The sequence below is a fragment of the Gastrolobium bilobum genome, unplaced genomic scaffold (genome assembly GCF_033153095.1).
Source record: "Gastrolobium bilobum isolate Gb01-03AN ecotype WA unplaced genomic scaffold, APGP_CSIRO_Gbil_v1 utg45331, whole genome shotgun sequence".
NCBI lineage: Eukaryota > Viridiplantae > Streptophyta > Magnoliopsida > Fabales > Fabaceae > Gastrolobium > Gastrolobium bilobum.
In genome coordinates, this window is record NW_026895795.1 from 118,570 (window position 1) to 146,247 (window position 27,678).

Sequence of the window (27,678 nt, forward strand, 5' to 3'; positions counted from 1 at the left end):
CGACTTTCAGCATTCTTAATCACTTACCATAATTATTAAAGCCTCTTAATAATTATTAGGGTCAATTATGGAATCATTTCCTAATTTTGCATAATTAATTAATTAAATACCTTAATTAACGGTGCAGGTTCTTACAGTGTCGGCCAATTTATTTGCTGTTTACTTCCTTCCTCCTTTGTCACAACCTAGAGTCAAATCTCAACCTAAAGATAAAGTAGTTATTCTTTGTGATGGAAACCACAAAGGTTAGATCCCATTTTTTTGCATTTCAGGTGCGGAGGGGCCCACCCTTCATCAAATTCCTAGATCCGCCATTGGGTAGTGGTGGAGGTGTTGATGGTGGCAAAGTGATGGCAGCGGTGATAGTAAATAAGGTGGTGGCGGTGGCGAAGGCCATGATGACAACAGCGAGGTGAGATTGATTTTGGTTAGAGTTAGGGTGATGGTGGCAGCAGTGGCGACAATGATGAAGGATAAGGAGGTGGCAGTGGTGGTAATGGTGACGGTATGAGAGATGAGATTGGTTGAAACTATGGTTGCAGCAATTTTGGATTTTGAAAAAAAATATATATTTGAGTTTTGACTTTTGCTTTTTTCGTAAGGTAAAACAATTAGCTTTGAAAAAAAGTAAGATTTTGACTTTTTGTGAATTCTATTTTTTGGAGGAGAAAAAAGGTCATTCAAACGGTCACTTAGACTCAAACAAACACATGTTATAATGCCTTACATGAAAGTAAAAGCTAGTTTCACTTATAAATATTATTTATGTATACTCATTAATACAAATTAAGAAGTTTGAAATAAAATTTAAAAACCATTAGCCTTAGTCTAATGATGAAGGACCTGAGTGATTTGCATAATGAAATAGGTTCTAGCCACCATTATATTAAAAAAAAATATATACGTTTATATTTTCATTCACCAATATAAGATAGGAGAAATTTAGATTTATTTAAATTTTAAAAGCAAGAATATTTAATTTTCTATGATTCAAGGAGTAAAATATTTTTATCACTTAAATAAAATTCAATCATTTATATATAACATTTGAATTGACTTCAAACTTTTTAAAATTAAAATATATTAAAAAAGCTAATGAATTGACAGTACAATCATACTAAAGAAGCATAAATTTGGAGAAAAAAATACATGATTAAGTGACAGGTGATATCAATTCACTTCTATATAATAAAATGAGGTAGGATTCTTTGACACCGGTGTCAAATTTGAAATTTGACACCTTATCTGATAGTCGTTAGATCAAAAAAGATCAATGGTGTCACATGTTTACAAATCTGAGTCATTGATCTTTTTTGATCTAACGGCTCTCAGATGAGGTGTCAAATTTAAACTTTGGCACTGATGTCAAAGGATCCTACTTCTAATAAAATTGCAGAATTATAACCGTTAATTAAAAAGTTAACAGTTTAAATTATAATGAAATACATGCATAAATATAACAAATTACAAAATTATTAAAGTTTAGTTCCATAAATTTTTAAATAATAATTATAATTTTGATCTTTACTCTCTAAAATATTCTCCCATTTCAGCCATACAAGTTGACTCAAAAGACATCATGAACCTCCTATTTAATAACCCAGCGAAAAAGATATTATGGATATACATTTTACCGTACTTCACCCACTGCATTATATCAGTGAAGAGTCTGAAGACCATAATAGTTCAGTTACTTAAATCTTGTTATGCTAGTTATCACGTGTGTAGTTTTAATTATTCATGTTTGTATAGTAGCTATTTGTCTATTTCCTTCAGTTAGATTCTCCTATAAGTGAACGTGGGTTAGTTTCTTATTTTGGCCCCTTCTCTTTAGCATATATAGCTAACACACGTATCAGTCACTGTAATCTTACAATTCAGAACATTAAATATATGCAAAAATATACTCTTATGTTATTGTAGTGTATTTTTTTCTCCTAGACATAGATTAATTTTTATGTTATTTTTTTTATATATAATGGTTGTGTCTATAGCATGAGAAAGTTTCCTTTCTATTGCATGAGATAAATAAAGCCCTAAATATAAACCTCTTTTTTTATTCATAAGAAAAGACATCATTAGGGATGTAAATAGACTATGCTAGGCTAGACATTGCCTTAAATAGGTTAGGTCTGTGTAAAATACTTTAGACCTAGCCTGACCTGTTAGTATTATGTAGGCTCAAACTATAAGTCTGGCATGACTTATATCAAAAAAATAAAAGTCTAGGCCTAGGCCTGCTTAATCCTATTAAACATTTAATAATTAAAAAAAAAATAAAATAATATTACTTTATTATTCAAAATTATTAAAATATAATATTATTTATTTTAAAGAAAATAAATAAAATTATATAGGTCGACCTGTAGACTTATAGGCTCGACATAAAAAAGAAAGCCTATAGCCTGTATTATAAATAGGCTTTTTTAAAAGTCTGAATCTGTTATATTTAGGGGTGTAAATAGGCTAGGCTAGGCTAGACTTTGACTTAAGTAGGCCAAGCCTGTGCAAAAAAATATTGGGTATGGCCTGACCTATTGGCCTGTGTAGGGCCCGAATTATAAGGCTGGCATGACCTATATTTAAAAACTAAAAGCCTTGTCTTAAGTCTGTTAGCCTGTTTAAACATATCAAACATTCAACAATTAAAAGTATAACTAAAATAATATTACTTTATTATTCAAATTTATTAAATAATAATTTTATTTATTTTATTTAAAATAAATAATATGATATAGGTCCGATATATACAAAAAAAGCCTATGGCCTATTTTCTAAATAATTTTTTTTTAAAAGTCTAGGCCTATTCTATTTTACTATTTGTAACTTATAGGTTAGGTCGTAGGCACTTGTAGGCCGGTCTAGCCCATTTACACTCTTAATTATATTTCACTATATGCAATAGAGGTCTGATATAGGTAAGCCGGCCTAGTTTATTTACATCCTTTGAACACGATGTTCAAGCCCCTTTGCTCAGTTCTACTTCCATTTCTTCGTTTTTGTCATTCTTCACATAATTTAGATTTAATTTATTGTTACAAAAACTTTAGGCTAGGAGAGTTTGTAAGTAATCAATTTTATGAGTTAACCACCAATGAATATATAAATTATTTATTTTTATCAATAAATGAATGAATGCCATTTAGGCTAGGAGAGTTTGTAAGTAATCAATTTTATGAGTTAACCACCAATGAATATATAAATTATTTATTTTTATCAATAAATGAATGAATGCCACGTTATAAAGTTTTTATAGCAAAAAGTATAATAATTCTTTAAACTAAAGGTAACGTTTGTTTACCGGAAAAAAAAGGTAACGTTTGTTTACCGAAAAAAAAGGTAACATTTATTTATTTAATAATAATAAGGTAAAATTACTTATTTTATTAACGAAATTAAATCCTTCCAAGTATATAACAAGATTTAAAATTAGACCATTAACTACGGAGCAAATCATAGTTTCCAAAATAATTTATTTAATCAGACAACAATACCCCTTTCTATTTATTTTTATTTTTTTGGTAAACTAGCCCTTTCTATTTTAACTACCAAAAAACAAAAACAAAAAAAAAAACAAAAAATCACTCGTAGCTCGTTGGATGCCTGATTCGATTCTCGTATCGGCTAAGTTTGAATTGGAATTTCGATGTGTTTGAACAATCCTTACTTCATAGACTATTACCGAAAATCTCATTTTATGTTAAAAAATATTAATAAAAATGTCATTAATCATGTAGGAGCGAATGCAAGATGATTAAAGAGTTAAAGATGAATTTACAAAAAAAAAAAAAAAGAGTTAAAGATGTCCACCCTCTAATTTCAATTTTGGTGCATATCTCACGTGACAAAAATAAGTCTTTTTTTACCGCAAAAATCACAGGTTGACAGAATACAATGAGAAATTACGTGCACATATTAAATTATTCGCTAAGTTCAGGGCGTTATCTAATTATTTTTTGTGAATATAAATGTATATGAAAAATGATAATGCTAATTCGGGAAAGGACACGAATGAAAAGATAAATAAGAATACATTTTAATCTTCGCGAATAGGTTTCCAAATCATTCGTGAAGAATAGCTTATCATAAATCCACTTGAATCACACCAATAATTATTTTATTAATTACAGCTTTCTCATATTAAAAATGAGAGGATAAAAAATAAAGAGATTCTGTACAGAGATAAGTTTATGTCAATTCAGATTTCGAACAACACAGACTCTCTCTTTGCATCTATCTGTACATGTGTTAGAAAAATTCACAAATTTGAATCAAATAATATAATATTAAAAAAATAATAATATGGCCTTTCTTCAAAATAGCAGACTCGATTTTGATACACAACGACTAGGCAAATATCTGCTGAATGACTGTCTCCGCATTTCCGTTGTATTGTGCAAGCAGATGGATAGCATCGGCCCTAGGCAAAGCCAAAAACTCCTGCACTCATCCAAAAATCCGAACATGAAAAAAATTCCATTCTGCAAAGGTGGTTTGATTGAACAGAGCCTACTAATGGTAAAAATAGAGGCAGCAGATCTATACCAATCGAAGAATAAATAGGGGAGGGTAGAATGAATTTCAAACCTAAAACAATCCCTAGAGTACGACTCAGGACAATGAGCGAAATTAAAACATCAAATAAGATTTATAACATTGGTGTTACTTTGTTTTAGCCGAAAGAGAGAAATTACTTATCACAGAATTGATATAAAGGTTCACAACGAAAGGAAAATATCATGAAATGTGCTCAAAAGTAGCCACTCAAGTTAACATACAAGAAAATCGAAAGAGATTGAAGTATAAACAGCAATACATAACACATTGGGGTTTTGGCATGCAAGTTAGAAATCATGAAAATGCATCTATATGCATTATTTTATTTACCCGATTAAAGAAGAAATACTATTTGATACATAGTCATGAATATAGGATCTGACAGAAAACTTCTCTATCATGAAATGAAATGGGACAGAAAACTAAAGAAAGAAATAAATAAAAAATCTGCCTAGAAACCCATTGAAACTATGGTAGATCCATTAATTTTGCACTACCTACATGAACTTCTCGATCACGAAGGACGTTACCAATGTATTGCTGACAATTGCAAATTTACATACAAAATTGTGCCAGTGAAAACTATAAAATTTTCGCCAAACCCTCTTAAAACATAAGGCATGATGATAGGGTACTTGAATTTTTAATTTTTGCTAAGAAAAAAAAAAAGAATTAATGGCTAGAAACCATAACTTACCATTACTTTGAGTATTGCACCTTCGTCACTGATGACATCCCTTGACGACACTTGAGTTGGACTGCTACCATCTTCTGACATTCTGGTTCCTGATGATACTGTAGCCTGAGAAGATCCATTAGTGCAGCTATCAGCACATGACTTGGCCGTAGATACTGGAGCAAGGAAGGGAATATTAACTTCCTTCAAGGAACCAATCCTCAAAAGACCTTCAAAACTATCTTTGCACATTTGAAGTTTAAACCACTCATTATGAGTATAAAGAGTGGCTCGCATTATTTTCATGAGCTGTGGTTCTTCAACACCAAGCCTCCTACCAACTGCAACCTATACAATATAAAACAAGCATTTCACATTTAAAAATGACATAACAGAGTAAAAACATTGATATTGTATTAAAATGATTACAAAATAATAGAACAAACACCATAAGTAGTGATGGAAAAGCTTTCAGGTACAGAACATAACATGAAGCCACACCGTCACAGGAAATATCGTACTTTAAAGAAGACGTATGATAAGAAGCCTTTGCACTAGATAATTTATAATTACTTGGAACTTGGAAGCGAATATTACTTTAGATTACCTTCCAAGTTATCAATACTAGGTTGGTCTATAAGAAGTTATAAGCTTTCAACCCGCTTCAATCAGTAACACTAAAAACTAAACTAAATAGTAATCCCTTCCCATCTTTTTCTATTAGTAGTCCTGCTCATATTGTTAAGAGATATAATAAAACCATCTATGTGTATCTTCCTAATGGCTTAAGCTTTTGGGAGAGTTAGTTGTGTGTCATGGTATCAGAGCCTACGATCAAATGGTCTAGAGTTTGATCTTTGCCACCCCATTATCAAATAAAAAAGTTAAATTTAAGCACAAGGTAATCAATTCTAAAAAGAAAAAGAACTCTGCATTATTTACACTTTGAACCCAGAAAAAAATTTAAGGTCTCGCCTCTGGGGGTGTATTAGGAGATATAACATGTTAGAATGAAGGAACAAACTTGCCTACAATTTTATCATGACATTTCTAGGCAAGCATCATGAATGAGAAAATCCCATTGATTAACATGAAAATATTAAAAATTTGTATACCAGAAGACATATTAGATCAGCAAAACACACAACACCTGGAGAGAAGCAGCTAGAGCATGTAGAGGTAATGCATTTCCAAGAGCATCTTCATTAGGTCGAAGTAAAGCCAAGAGAGTTTCCTTCAACGGCTTTAATAAAGCAGGATCACTAGCAGCTAAAGGACCCAAATGGGAGCAAGCAACCCTCAAAGCAGCATTATAATCACCAGAGCTGACCAACTTGAGGAATTCAACCTATAGCCAGGAATCCCATTAACGATAACATTATTGATGCAATAATGAGAAGCCCAACAACACCCCCGGCCCTCTAATATAAAGTTAATAAAAAAAAGGATATCAATATCAACATAGAAGCCACCTACCTGCTTGAGTTGGAAGAGTAAAACAGAGTTCTGGACAAAGAAATTGGGATCGATAACATTGACTTCTTCAACTGTTTCAGCAGCCATTCCTTTGCTAGCTAATTCCTTCATTCCCAAGAGAATCTCATATTTATCTTCCACATCACTGACATCAAGAACCGAAAGCTTTTCAGGGCCCTGCAAAACAATATTCTGTCAATAATTGATCTCCCAGACAGAATAACATCAAAATTGACAAACAGATACCTGTTTTTCCTTTGATAAAGTTGAAACAACGGTACTTATGCTATGCTCTTGCTTGCAGTGCTCATCCAAAGAAGCATTGGGCATGTAACTATTGTCATCATATCGTCCTCTCCACCGCTTGCGCTTGCTTCTTTCTCCATTTCCAGGAAATCTGTTTCGTTGCAAAACATTCGGATTTTCAAGTTGCTGCGATCCACTGGTGCTACAATCTTCATTAATGCTAGTGAGTTCAGAAGCATATCGTACTTCAAAATCAATTCTTCGCATGCTTGTAACATCAGCATTATTATCAGGGGAACCGTCCATGTGAGCATTGGTAACAGAAGTTTCACCATCAGAATGCTTGCTGGCATTACAATCAAGCTCAAGAGAACAATCCCTTGATGAGCAATAACCAGGCTCTTGGTGGTTGAATTTTGAAGGTTCTGAAATAGGTTGCTTCCCAAATGCTAAGTTCATCATAAATTGACAAGAAATAATCAAAATAAGATATGAGAAATATGTGTTAGAGAATAATATAAATCATTATAAAGGCCATTACCCAACACCTTAAGGTTTTGGGAGTGGTTCTTTACATGGTATCAGAGCTTCAGTGACCATAGATCACGAGTTCGATCCTCACCGCCCCCCACTTTCTAGTGGAATTAAAATAAACACGAGGTAAAACCAAAAAATTGGACCTGTGTAATATCCACACTTCAAGCCCAAAGGGCTCTTGCGTGAGGGAGTGTGTTAGAGAATAATATAAATCATTATAAAGGCCATTACCCAACACCCCTTAAGATTTTGGGTTGAAATGGTTCTTTACAATATGTGTAACATAGAATAGGACTCAATTTTCTACAAAACCCATTATTAAATTATAATGCATACATGAAATAACCAACTAAAAATTTGATTTAAAATTTTGAGAGACTTGAAATCTAATGCAAGATTAATGATGAGCAGATGCCATGAAAAATATGAATTACTGAAAGCTAGTAGCATGGAAGTTTTTCTAGACATATCACACACACACACACACAGCTAGGTTCAACAGAGGAGAAGCTATACCAGAATCAACAAGGCCTCGATAAACACAATACTCCCGAACAAGATGGTCAAGAAGTGGAACATCCAATCTCATCCGACATAATTCATTCTGCAACAAAAGGAATAAAAAATTAAGACATGAAGGCACAATTGACATGAAAATTAAATAAATCACCAATGCAGCGAAAAATTAATGTGCAAAGAGATTAAAATCATTCAGTCATATTTTGCATCAACTACAACTATTTTTCTTTCTCCTCCTTTTATGTTCCAATTCCCGTAGCCCTTACTCTGACAAGACGATGAGACTGTTCCTTAGGTCTGAAATTGGAAAAAGAAATTCGGGAATGTTGTTCCTTAGGTCTAAATATTGATCCTTAGGTCCAGTTAATATGTGAAACAACTAATTTTTTAAACAGAATTTTCCAAAATCAATGACAATACTACGTCATTAGTATGTTTGATTTCTTATTTTTTATTCTTTGAGTAATAGTGCAAGGGAATTTATTAATCTAAAGAAAGGAAGACTTGAATGCAAAGCAGAATTAAAAGATGATAAGTAAAAAATGAAATTTTAAATTATCTTTTTATCAAAAGAAAAACAAAAAGTCATCTACAATGGGCTAAATATATTTAATCCTAGAAGTAAAATGAACAATTCACAGGCTAATATTTAAAAAGAAGCCAAAAAGAAGATGAACTAGAAAGATTATGTGTAACCTGAAATGCCAGAAACAGATCACCCTTAGCAAATCTCAAGCTATCAATTGCCCCTTGTCTGGTAAGCTCTACAGCATGTGCAAGAGCCTGTATGTCAACCTGGGTTCCAGAATCAAACATGTAGCTTCAGCCTAAAAATGATGCATGCATAAATATATATAAAAAATGGAAGCCAGATGTATCATTGTACAAACATGTAGAAGCAGAGATATCAATGCGTTTTCACAAAATGATAATGTTCACTATCAATAACACTTGACATCTGATAGACATCCTCCCATAACATAGGTGTACAACAGTGGAAAAGGGAATAGCAGCAGAGGATTAGGAACCCATGAAAGGTGTGTGATTTGTGGGTTTGCATTATAACAACCTGCTTATGCGGCTGCTTGTGCGTTATAACCACCTACTTAGGTGGCAGGTGTACAAGAAGGCAAAATCGGGTATTGGAAGTGGAATATAAAGTGCAGAGAAAAGAGGAGGGGTAAGTAAGAACTGAGAAGAGAGATTCAGAGGCAGAGACCAAGGCCTCTCGAATGCTTTGGGACTATCAGAATTTTTTCCTGATTTCTGTTCAATATTACCTATGTGAATCCTTACACTGGCCATATCCCACCGATATCAGATTATCAGTAGTTTGAGTGATAATATACCGCATATATACCATTTTCTTTCCTTAAATTAATTTCCCCGTGAAAGTTTAGAATTATATAATATAGATATCTCACCTCATCAAATGGTGGTACTTCATATAAAATGTCTTGAGGTGTTGCAGGCAGGTCACGCTCCTCAAGAAGCAATCTTTCAGTCAGATCAGAGATGGGTGATGTAATACCTTGACGTAAACAATATGCCCTGTGTATACTGCAAAATAGAAAAAAATTCCAAAAGAAAAATAAATAGAAGACAGCTAAACAATAACACAGATGCAAGAGAACAACCAGAATTGGACTTGTAAGGATTGTTAGAATATCTCAACAGATATGTAAATATGAAATTATGTATTTACTATAGAATCAATTAGGATCATAAATATAAAAATCACTCCATTAAACCCCGACTAACGAGGGTAGAGATGAAGGCAATCCTTCTACGCAGTCTTTTCCTTGAATATTTGCAAAGAGGTTGTTTCCCAGATTCAAACCCGAGACTTTTCGGTCACAAAGGAACAGCTATACCACTGCTCTAGGCTTGCCTGAGGAAGGAAATTATTGTAAATAATTTCCACACTAATATATATAGAGCTATGTGTGATATATTTTATAATACACAAAATTCACTCAATATACAAAAATTTCAAGCTGGTATTAAAACGGGTTTTGACCCGTCTCTGCTGACGAAAACCCAGTCCCATTGTACCCACTGCCGAACAGCCCTTCTCTTGTCACAACTCCCTCCATCCTCAACTTTTTTGCCCACCAGAAAAATTATCCAACAAATTTGCAGCCACCAGAAAAAAATTTCGGGAAATTTCCAGCTGGTGACCACTGGATCAAGAGTGGCTCCTAAAGTCTGATGGACCCATGGTCATCCGTCCAACCACATGCCCAAAAAAGCCAACTCTTTGTTCTGTGTGTTATCTTTTCCGGTGACGTCTCCACCACACGTGGGCACGATACTCGTCCCAACCTCCCCTACAGCAATCTATCTGTTGGTCGTACCATTTTAGAGTTTGTAGGATGTTTTTTCTGCATTCCAGCTTTTTTCAGCACTTTTTTCAGCATTCCAACTCTTTCCAGCATATTCATACCACAATCCAGCATACTTCCATTCAGTTCCCAATGGTAGACAACAATTCTACTGCATCAGATATTTTTTCCTCTGGTCTAGCTTCAGCTAACTTTCCTCAAACAGGGTTAAGCATCATCTTCTACTCCAACTGTGGCCATTCTGAGTGCAAACTATAACTTCCTTCATTTTAAGGCTTCCTCACAGCACCCAGTTGCACAAATCAATAATCCAATTACCTACATCTCTTAATCATCTCTTGGACCCTGGATAATTGATTCCGGTGCTTTTTCTTCTCACATCTCTTACCTACCCTAATAAGGTGACATTGATTTTGTTAATTTGAATTGAAGGGTCTAAAATCGGTTTATTTCTCGCATCATCATCAAAGTTAGAATCTCCAACTCCGTATCAAGATCACAGTCAATATCATCATTATAATCAATAAGGAAACCCTTAGGTTTGTTATCTAGGAACTTGTTCAGAAATGCTATGATGAAAGGAACATAGAGTTCATCACTAGGTATTTGACCAAAAACTATCGTCTAGTTCCTATAGAATTTATCACTAAAATACCCCAAGGGTAGGACTAAGTGGAGCAAGAAGGGTTTCTTATGAGATGGGAGATGAAAACAATTAACCCCTCTGATAAGGACAAACTCCCAGTGCACAAGGCTCCCTGACTTTGCGAGGATAAGAGTGAGGGTCGAATGTATGCAGCCTTACCCTTACAACTTTACAAAGAGGATGTTTCCCAAACTCGAATTAGTAACCTTCCAGTCATAAAGGAACAACCTTACCGCTGCTTCAAGACTTGTCCTCAAATGATTGTTTGATAATGAGCAAAAAAAAATTCATCTTTATGCTAAACAGGATTTATTGAACTTATAATTCATTAGATACTTTTTATGAAACCCAATTAAGTATCATAAGTAAATTGCTTCCATTTCTTTTCTTCTATCATTTGATAACCAAAGTTATTCTTTGATAAATGATGACCATGAATCAGACTCAATAGAATCTGATCAATTTTTTTTTTCTGTCGTTAAGGTAGAGAACTAAACCAAGAATTCTCTTTCTTTATTATCAATCGAATTGAGGCCCAAGATTCTATTTTATCATCAATCCAATCATTCACGTTTTTTATTTTTCCTAGTTACCCTTGGTAATACTACCAAGACAATTGAAGGCATTCGATAAGCACAATTGTGTCCCCTCTTTACCATTAACATATATTCATGTCCATGATTGTCCCTTTAATTTAATATCAGTCAACCAACTCATTCATTCTCTTCACTATTACATTATCTTTACTATAAACTTTGCTCTTGTGCAAGGTCCGACTATAAGGAGAACAATTGGAGTCAGTAGTGAGTCCCAAGGCCTTTATCATCTTGTTAGGCCTAATTCCCCAGTAGCAAGTATGTTGACAAATTATCCTGACCTTATTCACATCCATCATGGACATCCAAGTCTCTCCAAACTCCAAAAGATAGCCCCTTATTTCTCTTGTTTATAGTCTTTAGATAATGAGTCTTGTGAACATGGAAAAAAGGCATGATTTTCCTTTCCTAGTTGTGTTAATAAAAGAGTTGATGCTCCTTTCTCTCTTGTTCCTTCAAATAAATAGGGCCTGAGTCACGTAAGTTTTAGTTTGGGATTAATATATTTTGTGATCCTTTAACATAATTTCCTCTCTCTTCCTCCCTCAACCTTCCCGGATTTCTTTCTTCTAGCTGCCTAGCTAATGCCATTACACATAGTCCACTAACAACTCATTCATAATTTTGTTACGCTTCTACAGAAAGTAAGAGGTATAATCCCCTCTGACCCTTTTTCTTGTGCCTGTACACCTGTATTATGGGTGGTATATCTTACACGTGTCTTAACAAAAATAAAATGTCAAATTTAGCAAAAGAAAATCCAATGTAATTGCAAAGAAATAAAAACAGCATAGTACAAACAGAATGAGTAGTAGTTGATAGATAAACCTTATCAAATATCTCAGAGCCATTGAAAAAACTGGATCATAGGCATTTAAATGGGCTCTTAACATAGAGGACATAAACCCGGCTAAGTCAAACCTCCTCCTTTCTGACCACTGCATAAGATAAAGCAAGCATGATCATGTGCTTAATAAATTCACTCGTGACAGAGAACTACACACAGGAGTATGAGATCAAACACAAACCTCACTAGAAGTACTTTATTTTATTTTTTTTTAAAAAGGTCAATACAGTTTCAATCATTATCATGAATGAAAATTGAAGTTTCAAATCAGTTCATCTGCATAAACCTTAACAAGTGAAAAACAGACAGGAAATGAATGTTCTGTCTTCTGTAATGTTTTTCCCAAGAAAGAAATGAGCTTATGCAAGAGCAAGGACTTTACCCTCCAACAAATAGCCACTCAGTCATAAACTCATAACTGACTGCACAATGTACCTCTCCCCTAATGGTAAACATGCCAATACATGGGAAATACCCACAAACTACAGAACTCTGAAGGCCTATCTTTAGAAAACACTTGGCAGGATGCTGCCAGGTGAAGATGCTTCTCTGACAGCCATAATGTTTTCAAAAAAAAACAGCCAAGTATTTCTATTTTCTACCATTGTATCATACATTACACAAGTTTTGGACATCTAACATTATATGAAATGGATAAATAATCAAATCCAGGTAACACACTATATTTACCAGCCTACACTTCAGGTGCTACACTCCTACTAAATACTTACTAGTAGAAGCTTTCCTCAGAAAACAATTCCAATATTTATTTACTTGCAAAAGTCATTACAGATTCATACCTAGACACCATGTCCGGGGAGCTGAACATAATTCATTATTTGAAAAGAACAAAGGTTCAAAAAAAGGGTTATTACACTGACATCCCCTAAGGTTAATGCTTACTATAACCAATAGTGCTCTTTTTAGAATTATACCTTCCTGCCTTACTCTGTTATTTACGAGAAATGATGTAGGAACTGTTAGTATATGGATGTCCTAGAGACAATCTTTTAATTAGATTAGGACATATGTGGACCTTTTATATTGTCGGAAATAAATAAAAAGCACTATTTATACTGTTTCATATTTTGTCTCAATATTATAGTTAATATTTTATATGAGTAACTGGATGAACCCCTTGGAATAAAATAAGTATCTCTTGAGTATCTGTGATGAGATCACGATCATGAGGATTCAAGGATACTGGATGTTTTATGTTCCTAGTCTAAAGACACTGAGAATAGAGATCAGTGATCTCGGATAAGACTAGCACGACTTATCTACTTGTATTTGGATACAAGGTAAAGACCTCATCTGCTACAGATATGGAGATGTCTTAGCTAAAGTCGTGGGTGGACCTATAAGGGTATAGCTCGCACTGAACAGACCCACAAAGAGACTCTATGAGGAAATCTCACAGAGAGTATCATTAGAGTAGTCTCTTTATATTTGGGTATGTCTTTCCTTAGACCAGAAGTTATTACCTAGACTGTGTTCTAGAAGGCACGCTTTTGACTGTATATCACGTCTGCCTGAAACATGGAGACTCATAGGTACACTATTGGGCTTGTCCTGAAAGAGCACAGGGCTAGGGTGATAAGCTGAAGGAATTCGTCAAATCTCTGTGAGAGATTAGGTTATCTATAAACCGGAGAAATCAGGATGACATTTACAAGGACTCGGGAATCTATGCATAGTAAAAGAGATCATGAGATGATCTGCCATTAGAGTAAGTAAATTGAAGATTCCCTATTTCGAATAAAGCTTACCCTAAACCGCAAGGGTTGATACGTTTCCTTACCCTAGGTTTAATGTAAGGTAACTGAGACAAAAGGAAATACATACGGTAACCAAATATGTGTAATAGGATGATTATGTCATTAACCTAACTAGCTCTAGGGCAACAAAGCATTGCTAGTGCTCTGTGTTGTCATTAGATGGGTTGTGGGCTTGTTGGGCCCAAGCCCATTTATGTCAGTGGCTATGTTGGGCTGGGTCACACACTAACACCTTATTGTCATGATAATATAGCATTAAAGGTATTGAGCCTAAGAATGGTTGTTAGCCCAAGAAGAAGTTTGGAAGCCCACCAAAAGGGAAAAGGACGCATGGATCATGTAATGGGCTTGGATGGTCCAAGACATTACTAATTAATTTAATTAGTTAAATTAATTATTAAATATTTCAATTTTGAATTTTGAATTTGAAATTTGAATTTTGAAATTTTAATTTTGAATTTTAATTTTGAAATTCGAATTTTGAATTTGAAATTTGAAATTTGAAATTTGAATTTTGAATTTTGAATTTTGAATTTGAATTTTGCAATTTGAATTTAGAATTTAGAATTTAAATTTAGAATTTAAATTTTGAATTTAAATGTTTGAACGTTTGAATTTAAATGTTTGAATTTGAATTGGAATTGGCAATGAAAAGTTGTTTCATAACAAAAGGATAAGGTAAGATCTTGTTGGAACAAATTCCAAGTATCAAGAGGAGATCTTTGAGCATCATCCAAGGCTGATTTGGGGCGCTGATTTTGGGGTCTTGTGATGGTCATAGGATCAACCAAATGAGCTCCAATCAGATTTGGTTTGTTAAGAGAATAAGTGAGTGAGTTGGTTCAAGTTTGAATGCAACTGCTCAACGTAACTGGACTGTTTTGAGGCTGAATGGGGCGCACCATATGGCTGGCCATATGATGGTTGTTAAGTCAGATTTTTGTTGAGATATGCACTTGATATTATGAGAATATGATAGGAGGTTGTTGGCAAGATTTAGTGAGTGAGTTGGTTCAAGTTTGAATGCAACTGCTCAACGTAACTGGACTGTTTTGAGGCTGAATGGGGCGCACCATATGGCTGGCCATATGATGGTTGTTAAGTCAGATTTTTGTTGAGATATGCACTTGATATTATGAGAATATGATAGGAGGTTGTTGGCAAGATTTGATTTGCAACAACTCCACTCATTCCTCTCCTAGTGTGCGCTACATAGGGCTGATTTTTGAGTGAAGAAATCAGATTTTTATTCACTCATTCTCTCATCTCCTTTGGTCATCATTTTGTGAGGTTTTTCTTAAGAGAGTTTTGAAAATTACCTAGCACTTTCTAAGTGAATTCCATGTGCCACTTTTGTGTTTTTTCTTGCTGAAAATTCACTCAACTAAACACCTTGAAACCTTGCCTCCTACCTCTCCATTAGGGACGCCTAGCTTGCCTCCCTTGGTGTTCGTTGGTGGCCTTGAAGAAGAGTTCTTCCGTTTTGACAAAAGGTGGTGTTGATCAACATTAGAGGGCTTGTATCTTCAAGCCTCACCTTGATCGTCTTCAAGTTTTGGAAAGCAAACAAGGTAACATCCATGTCCTAAAGCATGTTTCTTGATATGGTATGTGTAATTCCGCTTTGAAAATTGTTTTTCATCCTCACATGCCTACGGCCTTCAAGGCCATTTTTCTTTCAAGTGGTATCAGAGCCCGGTCGTTTTACCATCGGCGGGTGATGGTACTTTGTTTGTAAAAACTTGTTCTTTACGGTCAAAAATTCTTTAAAGAATTAAATCATGAATCATAGCATATGGATTTTGAAATACTATGCTTTAAATTGTTGAAGTTTTTATTTTACGAAGATGATAATGTGATTGCTATGTTCATATATCTGTATGTGTTCATGGTTTTGTTTCTTTTTCTTTGTGAAAGTTTTAAAAAGAAACACCTTTTTGAAAGGGATGACTCGGCCATGAGGGTTACTTTGAGTACCTTGATTGTTTTCTTATTTTTCTCTATGAATTTTTCCATGAGAATGACATGAAAATTTTGTGAATTTTTTTTATCATATATACGGATATGTGATTCGGCCATACAAGGTGTGGTGTTTACATGTGTGGTTTAATTTTGTGTTCTTTGAGAAAGAGTCATCAAAATTTGAATTATATTAATTGTTATATAATTCGGCCATTAAGAAAATTTGAATCATGATTCTTGCAATGATATTTTAATTGTTAAAATGATAAGACATATGGATGAACATGTTATATAATATTTGATATTATGTGCTTGCAAGTTATTTGAATTTTCAGGTGCAAATTGGAAGGGGATGGTCATGGTGCCCGAGTTTGAATTTCAAATTTTATATTTTAAATTAAAGGTGTAATTTTGCTCGATTTAAATTAAAATGTAAATTTGAATTTTAAATTTTAAATATTCAGTTGTCCCTCCAAAGATGTTTTGGAGTTTCTTTAATTATTTTGTAATTAGAGAATTAGGCTAGTGGCGTTTAGACGACAAGAAGCCGTAGCTTGAGAAGCAAGAAGGACGAATGCACGAGCACCATGACCGTCTCAAATAAAATTGTTTTATATGCATGTATGCTTTTGTTTTAAAAAAACGACTAGTATGCATGAAATTTGACAAATCGCGTTTGTATGTATTATTATGCACGTCCAATTACGACTAGTGTAATCCGATAGATGTTTGACATAGGATACGACTAGCATGTATTAATTATACCTATGCGTTTGATGAGACTTAATAATTATACCTATGCGTTTGATGAGACTTAATAAACCCTAAATAAAAGGAACCCTTAAAAGGAATAAATTATTAAGCGCATGATTACCTCCCACCACCAATATTACTCAAACATCCTCTAAATAGTGGTGCTCCACAACTCAGTTGGGACCCACTGTTTCGTTGAGCAAGAGTAGTGTTAGAAGTGTGAGACACTTAGGGTGCTGGTTAATGGTTAATTGAGGCATAAGTTGCAGGCTCAGCCGGGCTTATGTGCTTAGGGTAATAATGCTAGGTTGGTTGCATGAGATACACCACTAAGTGACAAGGAGTTGTCAACCTAATGTTAAGAGAGGGTATGAGATACTGTTGATAAAGATCAACCCATTATTTAAATTAATCTTGTGGTCACAGACGGGGGTTAAAATAGATAAACGCACTCTTAATCTCACTAAGGTAAAATCTAAAAGTAGATTAACCCTAAGTCAAACGGTAAGGGTAATTGACTTAGATAAAATAGTGGGAGGGGCAAATTATTTAAAGTCTTTAATAATTTGTTTTTACTACATGTCGAAATATATTAATTAAATTATCTTTACATCTTTTCAGTTTTTAGTATGACTAATCCACTGTCACTGCGTTCAATACTCGATACGAACAAACTGATCGGTTCAAACTTTATGAACTGGTATCGGAACTTAAGAATTGTTCTTAGGGCCAAAAAAATAGTTTATATCCTGGATGCTGCATTACTCGTAGCTCCTAAGGAAGGGGAAGATGGGTTCGCAGAATTTGATTTCGAGGCCCACAAACAGCACATGGATGACAATGTGTTGACTGTCTGCATCATGTTGGCATCCATGTCGCCTGAACTGCAAAAGCAGCATGAGCATATGGATGCTCCCTCTATTGTCTTACATCTCAAAGAGTTGTATGACATTAAAGGCAGGCATGAAAGGTATGAGGCCTCTAGAGAATTGTTCTCATGCAGGATGTCTGAGAGCATGTCTGTGAGCAGTCATGTTCTTAAGATGATCGGGCTCATTGAGAAGCTAGGAAATCTAGGCTTCGTGATGGATGCCGAACTAAGTAATGACTTGGTCCTGACCTCGCTTCCACCTTCCTTCAGTCAATTCATTATGAATTACAACATGCATGGGATGCTTGTGAGCTTGCCTGAATTGTTAAGCATGTTAACAACTGCTGAAGTGTCTATCAAGAAGGATAGGACACATGCTCTTCTGATTGGTGGGCCTAGCAAGGCCAAGGGTAAGGGCAAGGAGCCTGCGAAAGGCGACTCACTTAAGCCCAAAGGAAAACCCAAGAAGAAGAAAGGCAAAAAGAAGGGTAAGAATGCATCCAAGGACAAAAGCGATGCTGAGAGCTTCCATTGTGGCAAGAAAGGCCATTGGAAGAGGAATTGTCCAGACTACCTGAAGAGTGTGAAGGACAAGAAGCATGGTGAGCTTCTACCTCAAGTATTTACATGATTGAGATAAATTATTCTTGTGCTAATCCGACTTCAAGGGTATTGGATACCGATTGTAGTTCTTATATTTGCAATTCGTTGCAGGTGCTTAGGATCCCTAGAAGATTGGAAAAGAACGAGGTGAACCTCCGCGTTGGTAATGGAGCAAGAGTTGCTACCCATGCTGTTGGAGATGCCAACCTCATTTTGCCTACGAGCCTTTTATTGCATTTGAATAATTGTCTTTATGTTTCTAGATATTTCTTGTTTAGAACAAGATGGTTTTGCTTTCACTATTAGGGATGGTACATTTTAGGGGAGTTCATCAAACGATCCAAACCGATTCAAACCGCGAAAACCGAACCGAAAAACCGAAAAACCGATAACCGAATAAACCGAAAAACCGAAAACCGAAAAAAACTGCAAATTTTAATTGGATTGGATCGGTTTTCGGATGGGTTGATGAAAACCGATCCAATCCAAACCGATCCAATATATTAATTATCCTCTACATACTTGTCCTTTCTCCAATCATAGCCCAAAAATTTCTAAACTCAATACCCATTAACTCATCAACTAAACCCAAGAAAAAACTTAGTCACGTCTCATCAACTATAGTATTGTTTACTGATATTTTTGTATTTCAAAAAAAAATTTTATACAAAGCCAATATTTACAAAAAATTGTTATTTGCACAATAATCATGAAACTAATTTTAGGATATTCAAAAAACCGAAAACCGATCCAATCCAAACCGAAAAAATTGGATTGGATCGGATCGGATTTGAAAAAAAATCTAAACCGAATGGATGATTACATGATCAAACCGAAGGGATTGGATCGGATGAGTTTTGCTTCCAAAACTGATCCAATCCAGACCGCGAACACCCCTAGTACATTTTCTATCATTGCGAATGATATTGTTTTTGGTACTGCTTCTTTAATAAATGGCTTATATGTTTTGGAAATGGGAACTGAAGTGCTCAATGTAAATGTGAAACGACCTAGGATAGATAATCAATCTTATCTTTGGCATTGTAGACTAGGGCACATAAACGAAACAAGATTGTCTAGGATGCATGCAAATGGATACCTAGATTCCATGGATTTGGAATCCTATGGACAATGTGAATCTTGTCTAGCTGGGAAAATGACTTGTCACAAGCCCAATGGACTTGAGAGTCATAGGGCTAGTGAGTTATTAGAACTCATTCACTCTGATGTTTGTGGGCCAATGTCTATAGAAGCTAGAGGAGGATACTCCTATTTCATTACCTTTACTGATGATAAATCGAGATTTGGGTACGTGTACCTAATGAGATATAAATCCTAAGCTTTTGAAAAATTCAAAGAGTTTAGGAATGAAGTAGAGAAACAGCGTGGCAAGATGATTAAAACATTACGATCAGATCGTGGTGGCGAATATCTGAACCATTAGTTTCAGGATTATCTGAGAGAAAATGGAATTCTCTCGCAGTTTACTGCACCATACACACCACACCAAAATGGTGTCTCTGAAAGGAGAAACAGGACCTTGTTAGACATGGTCAGGTCTATGATGAGTGAGACTCAACTTCCAAAATCGTTTTGGGGATATGCCTTAGACACAGCGGAATACCTTCTAAATAAGATACCGTCTAAATCTGTTCAGACCACACCATATGAGATATGGAACGGTAAGAGACCCAACCTGAGTTACCTCAAGGTATGGGGATCGCCAGCATATGTCAAAGCGTTGGCATCAGACAAGCTTAGTGCTAAGAGTACTAAATGTCTATTTGTGGGGTATCCCAAAGGTACTAAGGGATACTACTTTTACTCCATGGATGAACACAAGGTGTTTGTGTCCAAGAATGCTGAGTTCCTTGAGAAGGATTTGATCTCTCAAGGAGCCAGTGGGAGTAAGATTGATCTTAAAGAAGTTCAAGGACCACAAGAACAGATTGAGGAACCCGAGTCTGCTCCACAGGCGACGTTCTCCAATGGAGAAGTAAACACACAACTCCGTAGGTCTACTAGGGCCATCCATCCACCTGAGAGGTATGGGTTTGTGATTGAGAATCAACAAACCGTCGAGGATGATGAACCTAGTAACTATGAGGAGGTGGTCAAGGATGTTGACTCCTCTAAATGGCTTGAAGCCATGGAATCTGAAATAGATTCGATGCATCAAAACAAGGTATGAACCTTAGTTCCTAAACCGCAAGGAATAGTTCCTATCGGAAATAAATGGGTCTTTAAGAGAAAGACTGATGCAAATGGCAACGTTCAAACCTACAAAGCTAGGTTGGTTGCGAAAGGGTATCGTCAAAGACAAGGAGTTGACTATGATAAGACTTTCTCACCAATTGCCATGATCAAATCTATTAGGATCGTGATATGCTGCTATTGTAAGCATCAAGGAGTTGGAATATTCGTTTTGATGAAGTGGTTAGGAGTAACGGTTTCATCAAGAACGAGGATGAACCTTGTGTTTACAAGAAGGTTAGTGGGAGTAATGTCGTTTTCCTGGTACTTTATGTAAATGACATATTGCTAATAGGAAATGACATCCCCACATTATAAACAACGAAAGACTGGCTTTCAGAAAGCTTCACCATGAAGGATTAGGGAGAAGTGGCCTTTATACTTGGTATAAAGATCTATAGAGATAGATCCAAGAGGCTGCTGGGTTTATCTCAATCCACGTATGTTGACAAGATGCTAAAGAGGTTTAGCATGGAAGGGTCAAAAAGGGGTTTTCTTCCTGTCAGTCATGGGGTACATCTTTCCTAGGCTGTGTCCTAAGTCACAGCCTGAGAAGGATCGCATGAGTGGAATTCCATACGCTTCGGGTATTGGATCCATCATGTATGCCATGATATGTACGAGACCAGATGTCTCATATGCTTTGAGCATTACGAGCAGATACCAATCTGACACTGGAGAGGGTCACTGGACAGCAGTCAAGACCATCCTTAAGTACTTGAGAAGAACTAAGGATGCGTTTCTGGTCTATGGTGGGGTTGATGAGCTTTCAGTGAAAGGATTCACTGATGCCAGCTTTCAGAGTGACAAAGATGACTGCAAGTCACAGTCAGGGTTCGTATTCACCTTAAATGGTGGGGCAGTATCTTGGAAGAGTTCCAAGCTGGAGACAACAACAGATTCAACGAAAGAAGCTGAATACATAGCTGCTTCAGAAGCGGCTAAGGAGGCCGTGTGGATCAAGAAGTTCATATATGAAATAAGGGTGGTTCCAAGCGTGGATGAGCCCATACAGTTGTTTTGCGACAACACTGGAGCCATTGCGCAGTCAAAGGAACCTAGGTCTCATCAAAGATCTAAACACGTGCTCCGCAGATATCACCTGATTAGAGTAATCATTGATAGGATAGATGTAAAAAAGGATTATGTTCCCACAGATAATAACCTAGCCGATTATCTGACAAAGGCTGTTTCTCAGAGAAAACATGATAGTCATTATGAGGCTTTAGGTATACGACTTAGGTCAGATTGGCTCTAGGCCAAGTGAGAGCTTGTAAGTATATGGATGTCCTAGAGACAATCTTTTGATTATATTAGGACATATGTGGACCTTTTATATTGTCGCAAATAAATAAAAAGCACTCTTTATCCTGTTTCATATTTTGTCTCAATATTATAGTTAATATTTTATATGAGTAACTGGATGAACCCCTTGGAATAAAATAGGTATATCTTGAGTATCTGTGATGAGATCACGATCATGAGGATTCAAGGATACTGGATGTTTATTCCTAATTTTATGTTCCTAGTCTAGAGACACTGAGAATGGGGATCAGTGATCTCAGATAAGACTAGCACGACTTATCTATTTGTATTTGGATACAAGGTAAAGACCTCATCTGCTACAGATATAGAGATGTCTTAGCTAAAGTCGTGGGTGAACCTATAAGGGTATAGCTCGCACTGAACAGACCCACAAAGAGACTCTATGAGGAAATCTCACAGAGAGTAGCATTAGAGTAGTCTCTTTATATTTGGGTATGTCTTTCCTTAGACCAGAAGTTATTACCTAGACTGTGTTCTAGAAGCCACGCTTTGACTGTATACCTCGTCTGCCTAAAACATGGAGACACATAGGTACACTGTTGGGCTTGTCCTGAAAGAGCACAGGGCTAGGGTGATAAACTGAAGGAATTCGTCAAATCTCTGTGAGAGATTAGGTTATCTATAAACCGGAGAAATCGGGATGACATTTACAAGGACTCGGGAATCTATGCATAGTAAAAGAGATCATGAGATGATCTGCCGTTAGAGTCAGTAAATTGAAGATTCCCTATTTCGAATAAAGTTTATCCTAAACCGCAATGGTTGATACGTTTCCTTACCCTAGGTTTAATGGGAAGGTAACCGAGACGAAAGGAAATACATACGGCAACCAAATATGTGTCATTAACTTAACTAGCGCTGGGGCAACAAAGCATTGCTAGTGTTCTGTGTTGTCGTTAGATGGGTTGTGGGCTTGTTAGGCCCAAGCCCATTTATGTCAGTAGATATGTTGGGCCTAATGGGTCACACACTAACACCTTATTGTCATGATAATATAGCATTAAAGGTATTGGGCCTAATAATGGTTGTTAGCCCAAGAAGAAGTTTGGAAGTCCACCAAAAGGGAAAAGGGCACATGGATCATGTAATGGGCTTGGATGGTCCAAGACATTATTAATTAATTTAATTAGTTAAATTAATTATCAAATATTTAAATTTTGAATTTTGAATTTTAATTTTGAAATTCGAATTTTGAATTCGAATTTCGAATTTCGAATTCCGAATTCCGAATTCCGAATCCCGAATCCCGAATTTTGAATTTTGAATTTTGAATTAGAATTTTGAATTTTAAATTTGAATTTTGAATTTAAATGTTTGAACGTTTGAATTTAAATGTTTGAATTTGAATTTGAATTGGCTATGAAAAGTTGTTTCATAACAAAAGGATAAGGTAAGATCTTGTTGGAACAAATCCCAAGTATCAAGAAGAGATCTTTGAGCATCATCCAAGGCTGATTTTGGGCGCTGATTTTGGGGTCTTGTGATGGTCATAGGATCAACCAAATGAGCTCCAATCAGATTTGGTTTGTTGAGAGAATAAGTGAGTGAGTTGGTTCAAGTTTGAATGCAACTGCTCAACGTATCTGAACTGTTTTGAGGCTGAATGGAGCGCACCATATGGCTGGCCATATGATGGTTGTTAAGTCAGATTTTTGTTGAGATATGCACTTGATATCATGAGGATATGATAGGAGGTTGTTGGCAAAATTTGATTTGCAACAACTCCACTCATTCCTCTCCTAGTGTGCGCTACATAGGGCTGATTTTTGAGTGAAGAAATCAGATTTTTATTCACTCATTCTCTCATCTCCTTTGGTCATCCTTTTGTGAGGTTTTTCGTAAGAGAGTTTTGAAAATTACCTAGCACTTTCTAAGTGAATTCCATGCGCCACTTTTGTGTTTTTTCTTGCTGAAAATTCACTCAACTAAACACCTTGAAACCTTGCTTCCTACCTCTCCATTAGGGACGCCTAGCTTGCCTCCCTTAGTGTTCGTTGGTGGCCTTGAAGAAGAGTTCTTCTGTCTTGACAAAGGGTGGTGTGGATCAACATTAGAGGGCTTGTATCTTCAAGCCTCACCTTGATCATCTTCAAGTTTTGGAAAGCAAACAAGGTAACATCCATGTCCTAAAGCATGTTTCTTGATATGGTATGTGTAATTCCGCTTTGAAAATTTTGATTTCATCCTCACATGCCTACGGCCTTCAAGGCCATTTTTCTTTCAGGAACACTATACAAAGTAGATGTAAGATTGTAACTTAATTTTTCGAACAAATGGTGGTGTTGAGTAGGGGTGTAATCGAGTAGAATCAAGCCAAACCCTTGAAGGTCAGACTTGCCTTGTTAAAAAGAGGCTACTCAAGCTTGAATCATTATTTAATCGAGTCAAATTTAAAGGTCAAGCTTGGCTTGTTCAAAAGCTTGACCAAAATTACAAAGCTTGTGATCAGCTTTTTTAGCACGTTTATAGCTTGATTATCTTCTTTCCCTATATTGTATTTTTTTTAAGTCTATTAATTTCATATTTTAGAAGACATCTTTATGCTAGAAGATGAACAAAATATAGAATCGCAATTTATTTAGTGATAGAGATAATTAAATTATTATCTATATACCCTTTCTTGTCCAAAATTATAATTTCTTTTGTTTTAGATTTTACTGTCTATATAGAATGGAGGGAAAAGTGCATGAAGCCCCTTTCAACTTTAGACCTTCCGCAAATAAACATATTGAACTCTAAAGTTATCTTAATTAATCACTAAACTTTAACTAATGTCCCAATACATTCTTTCCTTAAGATAACATTAACTCCCTAATGGTGAGTTACTCCCAGCCGTCCATCTAAATTAAATATGGGCCCTTAATTTATTTAGCATTAAAATCCTAATTTTTATAATTTTTAAATATGCTAAATGAAAAAAAATTATTAATAAAAACACTAAAATAATGGAATATTATGCTTCTCATCTGCTGCATTCAATGAGTGTTTGCTGCATTTTGCTTCTCTGCTGCGAGATGTGTGTCACTTCCTAGGAACGAAAAAGTGTACTATAGATGCTCATTTTCCCATGGCCTCTTCCTTTCGTGTACCAGCGACAGGTCACAAAATGATTCTGCAACTTTGGGGTAACTCCATGGAAGGCTATGAAGCATGCTCATCTCCTTCACTTATAACTTTTATATAGTTATTTCACTCCCTTCTTTTAATCTTCAAATTTGAGTTGGAGACCACACTTCCTTTCCAAGCAATGTGTTAAAGAATAGTATAAACCATTAAAAAGCCCTCATCCACTAGCTTTGGTTCTTTACATGGTATCAGAGCCTCGTGTCCCAAGTTCGATCCTCACTGCCCCACTTTCTCTTGTGAAATTTTCTTAGCATAGGTAGGTGGGCCTGTGCATTGATCACCCTTCCAGCCCAGTGGACTCTCGTGTGAGGGTGTGTGTTAGAGAATAGTATAAACCATTAAAAAGCTCTCACCAACTAGCTTAAGCTTTTTGGTTGAATTGGTTCTTTACACATTGGATGCATGTGGTGTCAATGTCAACTCCTAATCAAAAGACCCTCTTGTAATGCCAAAGAAGAGAAACAAAGTGCATCACTCTTTTGCACATGGTCCAATTCAACTGCTTTTTTTTTTTTTGCTTTTTTATTATCATTTAGCGTGTTTAAAAGTCAGAGAGAAAAAAAGATTATTAAAATAAATAAATAAAGGATCCAGATTTACTACAAAATGGATAGTTAAGATTAACTCATTTTTAGTGAGATAATGACATCTTAATAGAAAAATCTATTGGGATATTAGTTAAAACTTGGGGATTAATTGGGAAAATTTTAGAGTTTAGGGTTCCTATTTGTAAAAAGGCCAAAAATTAAATGGGTAATGAATAATATATGAGAGGAGCTAATCTTGACCATTCAATCTTTTCATGAATGGTCAAAATTAGCTCCTCTCACCTCTCATGCTCATTACTCGATCAAGTCTTCAAAATTTCATGAAATTTAAAACTAGTGATACTTTGCTGAACAACTTCATTTTAACGTAGAATATATTTTTTTAAATGAAAGTAAATATCACATACCTAATCATGTCCAATTTAACGAAAATTTGGAGCACATGATTATCAAGATAACATCAGATGATTCAACGGATAGATTTGTTAATTTAGTATTTTACAAAAAGTTATTCAATGATGTGAGTGTCCAAGACTTACTCCTCCTGTGATAAGTGGATACCCTCCCTATATATATGTTTGTGTGTGTGTGTAAACGACACAATCACAAGCTACTAGTGAAAATTTAATGTCAAGCCAATAAAACTTGCGTTTGGCTCATTTATATAATCGAGTCTAAATTCAAGCTTTAGCTTGTTTGTTTAGGTGAACAAAATAGTTTGATCAACATTTACCGAGTTGAGCTCAAATAATTCGGGGGGAACTCAACTGATTTACATCCCTACAAGTTTAAGAACAGTACAATGACAGGAGTAACAAGTGCTAATCAGTGTTGGGTGATTTAATGATGTACAAAAACCATAAAAAATACTTCTCGTTAAACCAGACTAGCGAGGGAGGGTGATTGCATGGTGTACATAAGATTAATTATCCTGCCCTAGAAATTAGTAACCTTTCCACGCTCTCTACAACTCAGACTTCGAACAATTAACAAAAAATGGTGATGCATGATTAATGTCAATTAAATAACACAAAACAAAACATTAAGCACACAACACTTGACACACTGTATACTTAACACATCAACAAATATTTCATCCAACACACTATCTTCTACTCAACTATACCAGCTAAAAGCATAAGCATGCATGCATCTGCGCAGGTTAAACAGACAGTAAAAGTAGAAATCAGACCTACCTCATTTGCCACCGGAGAACTCTTATCATCCTTGTCATATATAAATGCGAGCAGAACATGCTTGAATTCCTCATATGCTTCCTTAAATACAAAGACAACCATCAGAACCAAGCATTGAACAACAAAACAGAAGAAAACAGAGTGTATTCTAGTTCCAGATTCGGATACCGGGTAAGCATCGAGTGCACAAGGAGCAAGAGCTGTCCTCAAACAATCAATAGCAGAGTCGCGATCCTCCGTCGTCCCCTTCCGAAGAAGCTCAATAAATTTCTACAAAACAATCAAAATTCGGAACGACGACAACAATAAATTTCTACAATAATAAAAATAGCAAAAAATAACAAATCGTTTGAGAGAGCGAGAGAGAGAGAGAGAGAGAGAGAGAGAGAGAGAGAAGTAACGGACCTGCTTGTGCAAGCGGAAGAGAATCCTGTGATCGTGGAGGATGGAAGGGGCATGGAGGCGGAGGAGATCGACGGCGGCGTCAATGGCGCCGGTCTCCAAGGAGTGCCTGATCTGGCGGATGACGAGCCTGGAGTGGTAAGAGGAGGAGGAAGGGGATGAAGATGGAGAGGGCGCAGAGGAGTCTTCGATTAGGTTCTCAGATTTGGCGAAATCGATGACCAAAGCATCTAGAGCTTCCCAATTCACCGGCGTCGACTCCATTCTTTCTCTCTTTCTCTTTTTCTATCGGAATTTTCTCGAGAAAATATCCTGAGATTGACAGAAAAAGAAAAAAAAATTCTGAAATCTAAAGTGTATAGTGTCGTTTTGTTTGAAGGGATTGATTTCTCTTTAGTTAGGTCCCCAGAACAAG

The 27,678-nt window shown here is 35.7% G+C and overlaps 1 protein-coding gene across 1 annotated transcript; it reads right to left on the reverse strand.

Moving 5' to 3' along the window:
• Positions 1-4,105: 4,105 nt before the first annotated feature.
• Positions 4,106-27,678, reverse strand: LOC133296061 (uncharacterized). The gene is made up of 12 exons (XM_061495012.1): positions 27,267-27,678; positions 27,030-27,131; positions 26,862-26,942; positions 12,427-12,536; positions 9,436-9,571; positions 8,708-8,806; positions 8,009-8,096; positions 6,956-7,404; positions 6,710-6,886; positions 6,384-6,581; positions 5,255-5,581; positions 4,106-4,440 (listed from the first exon to the last, which is right to left on the reverse strand). The coding sequence occupies exons 1-12, from the start codon at positions 27,525-27,527 to the stop codon at positions 4,348-4,350; spliced, it is 2,121 nt and encodes a 706-aa protein (XP_061350996.1). The 5' UTR covers positions 27,528-27,678; the 3' UTR covers positions 4,106-4,347.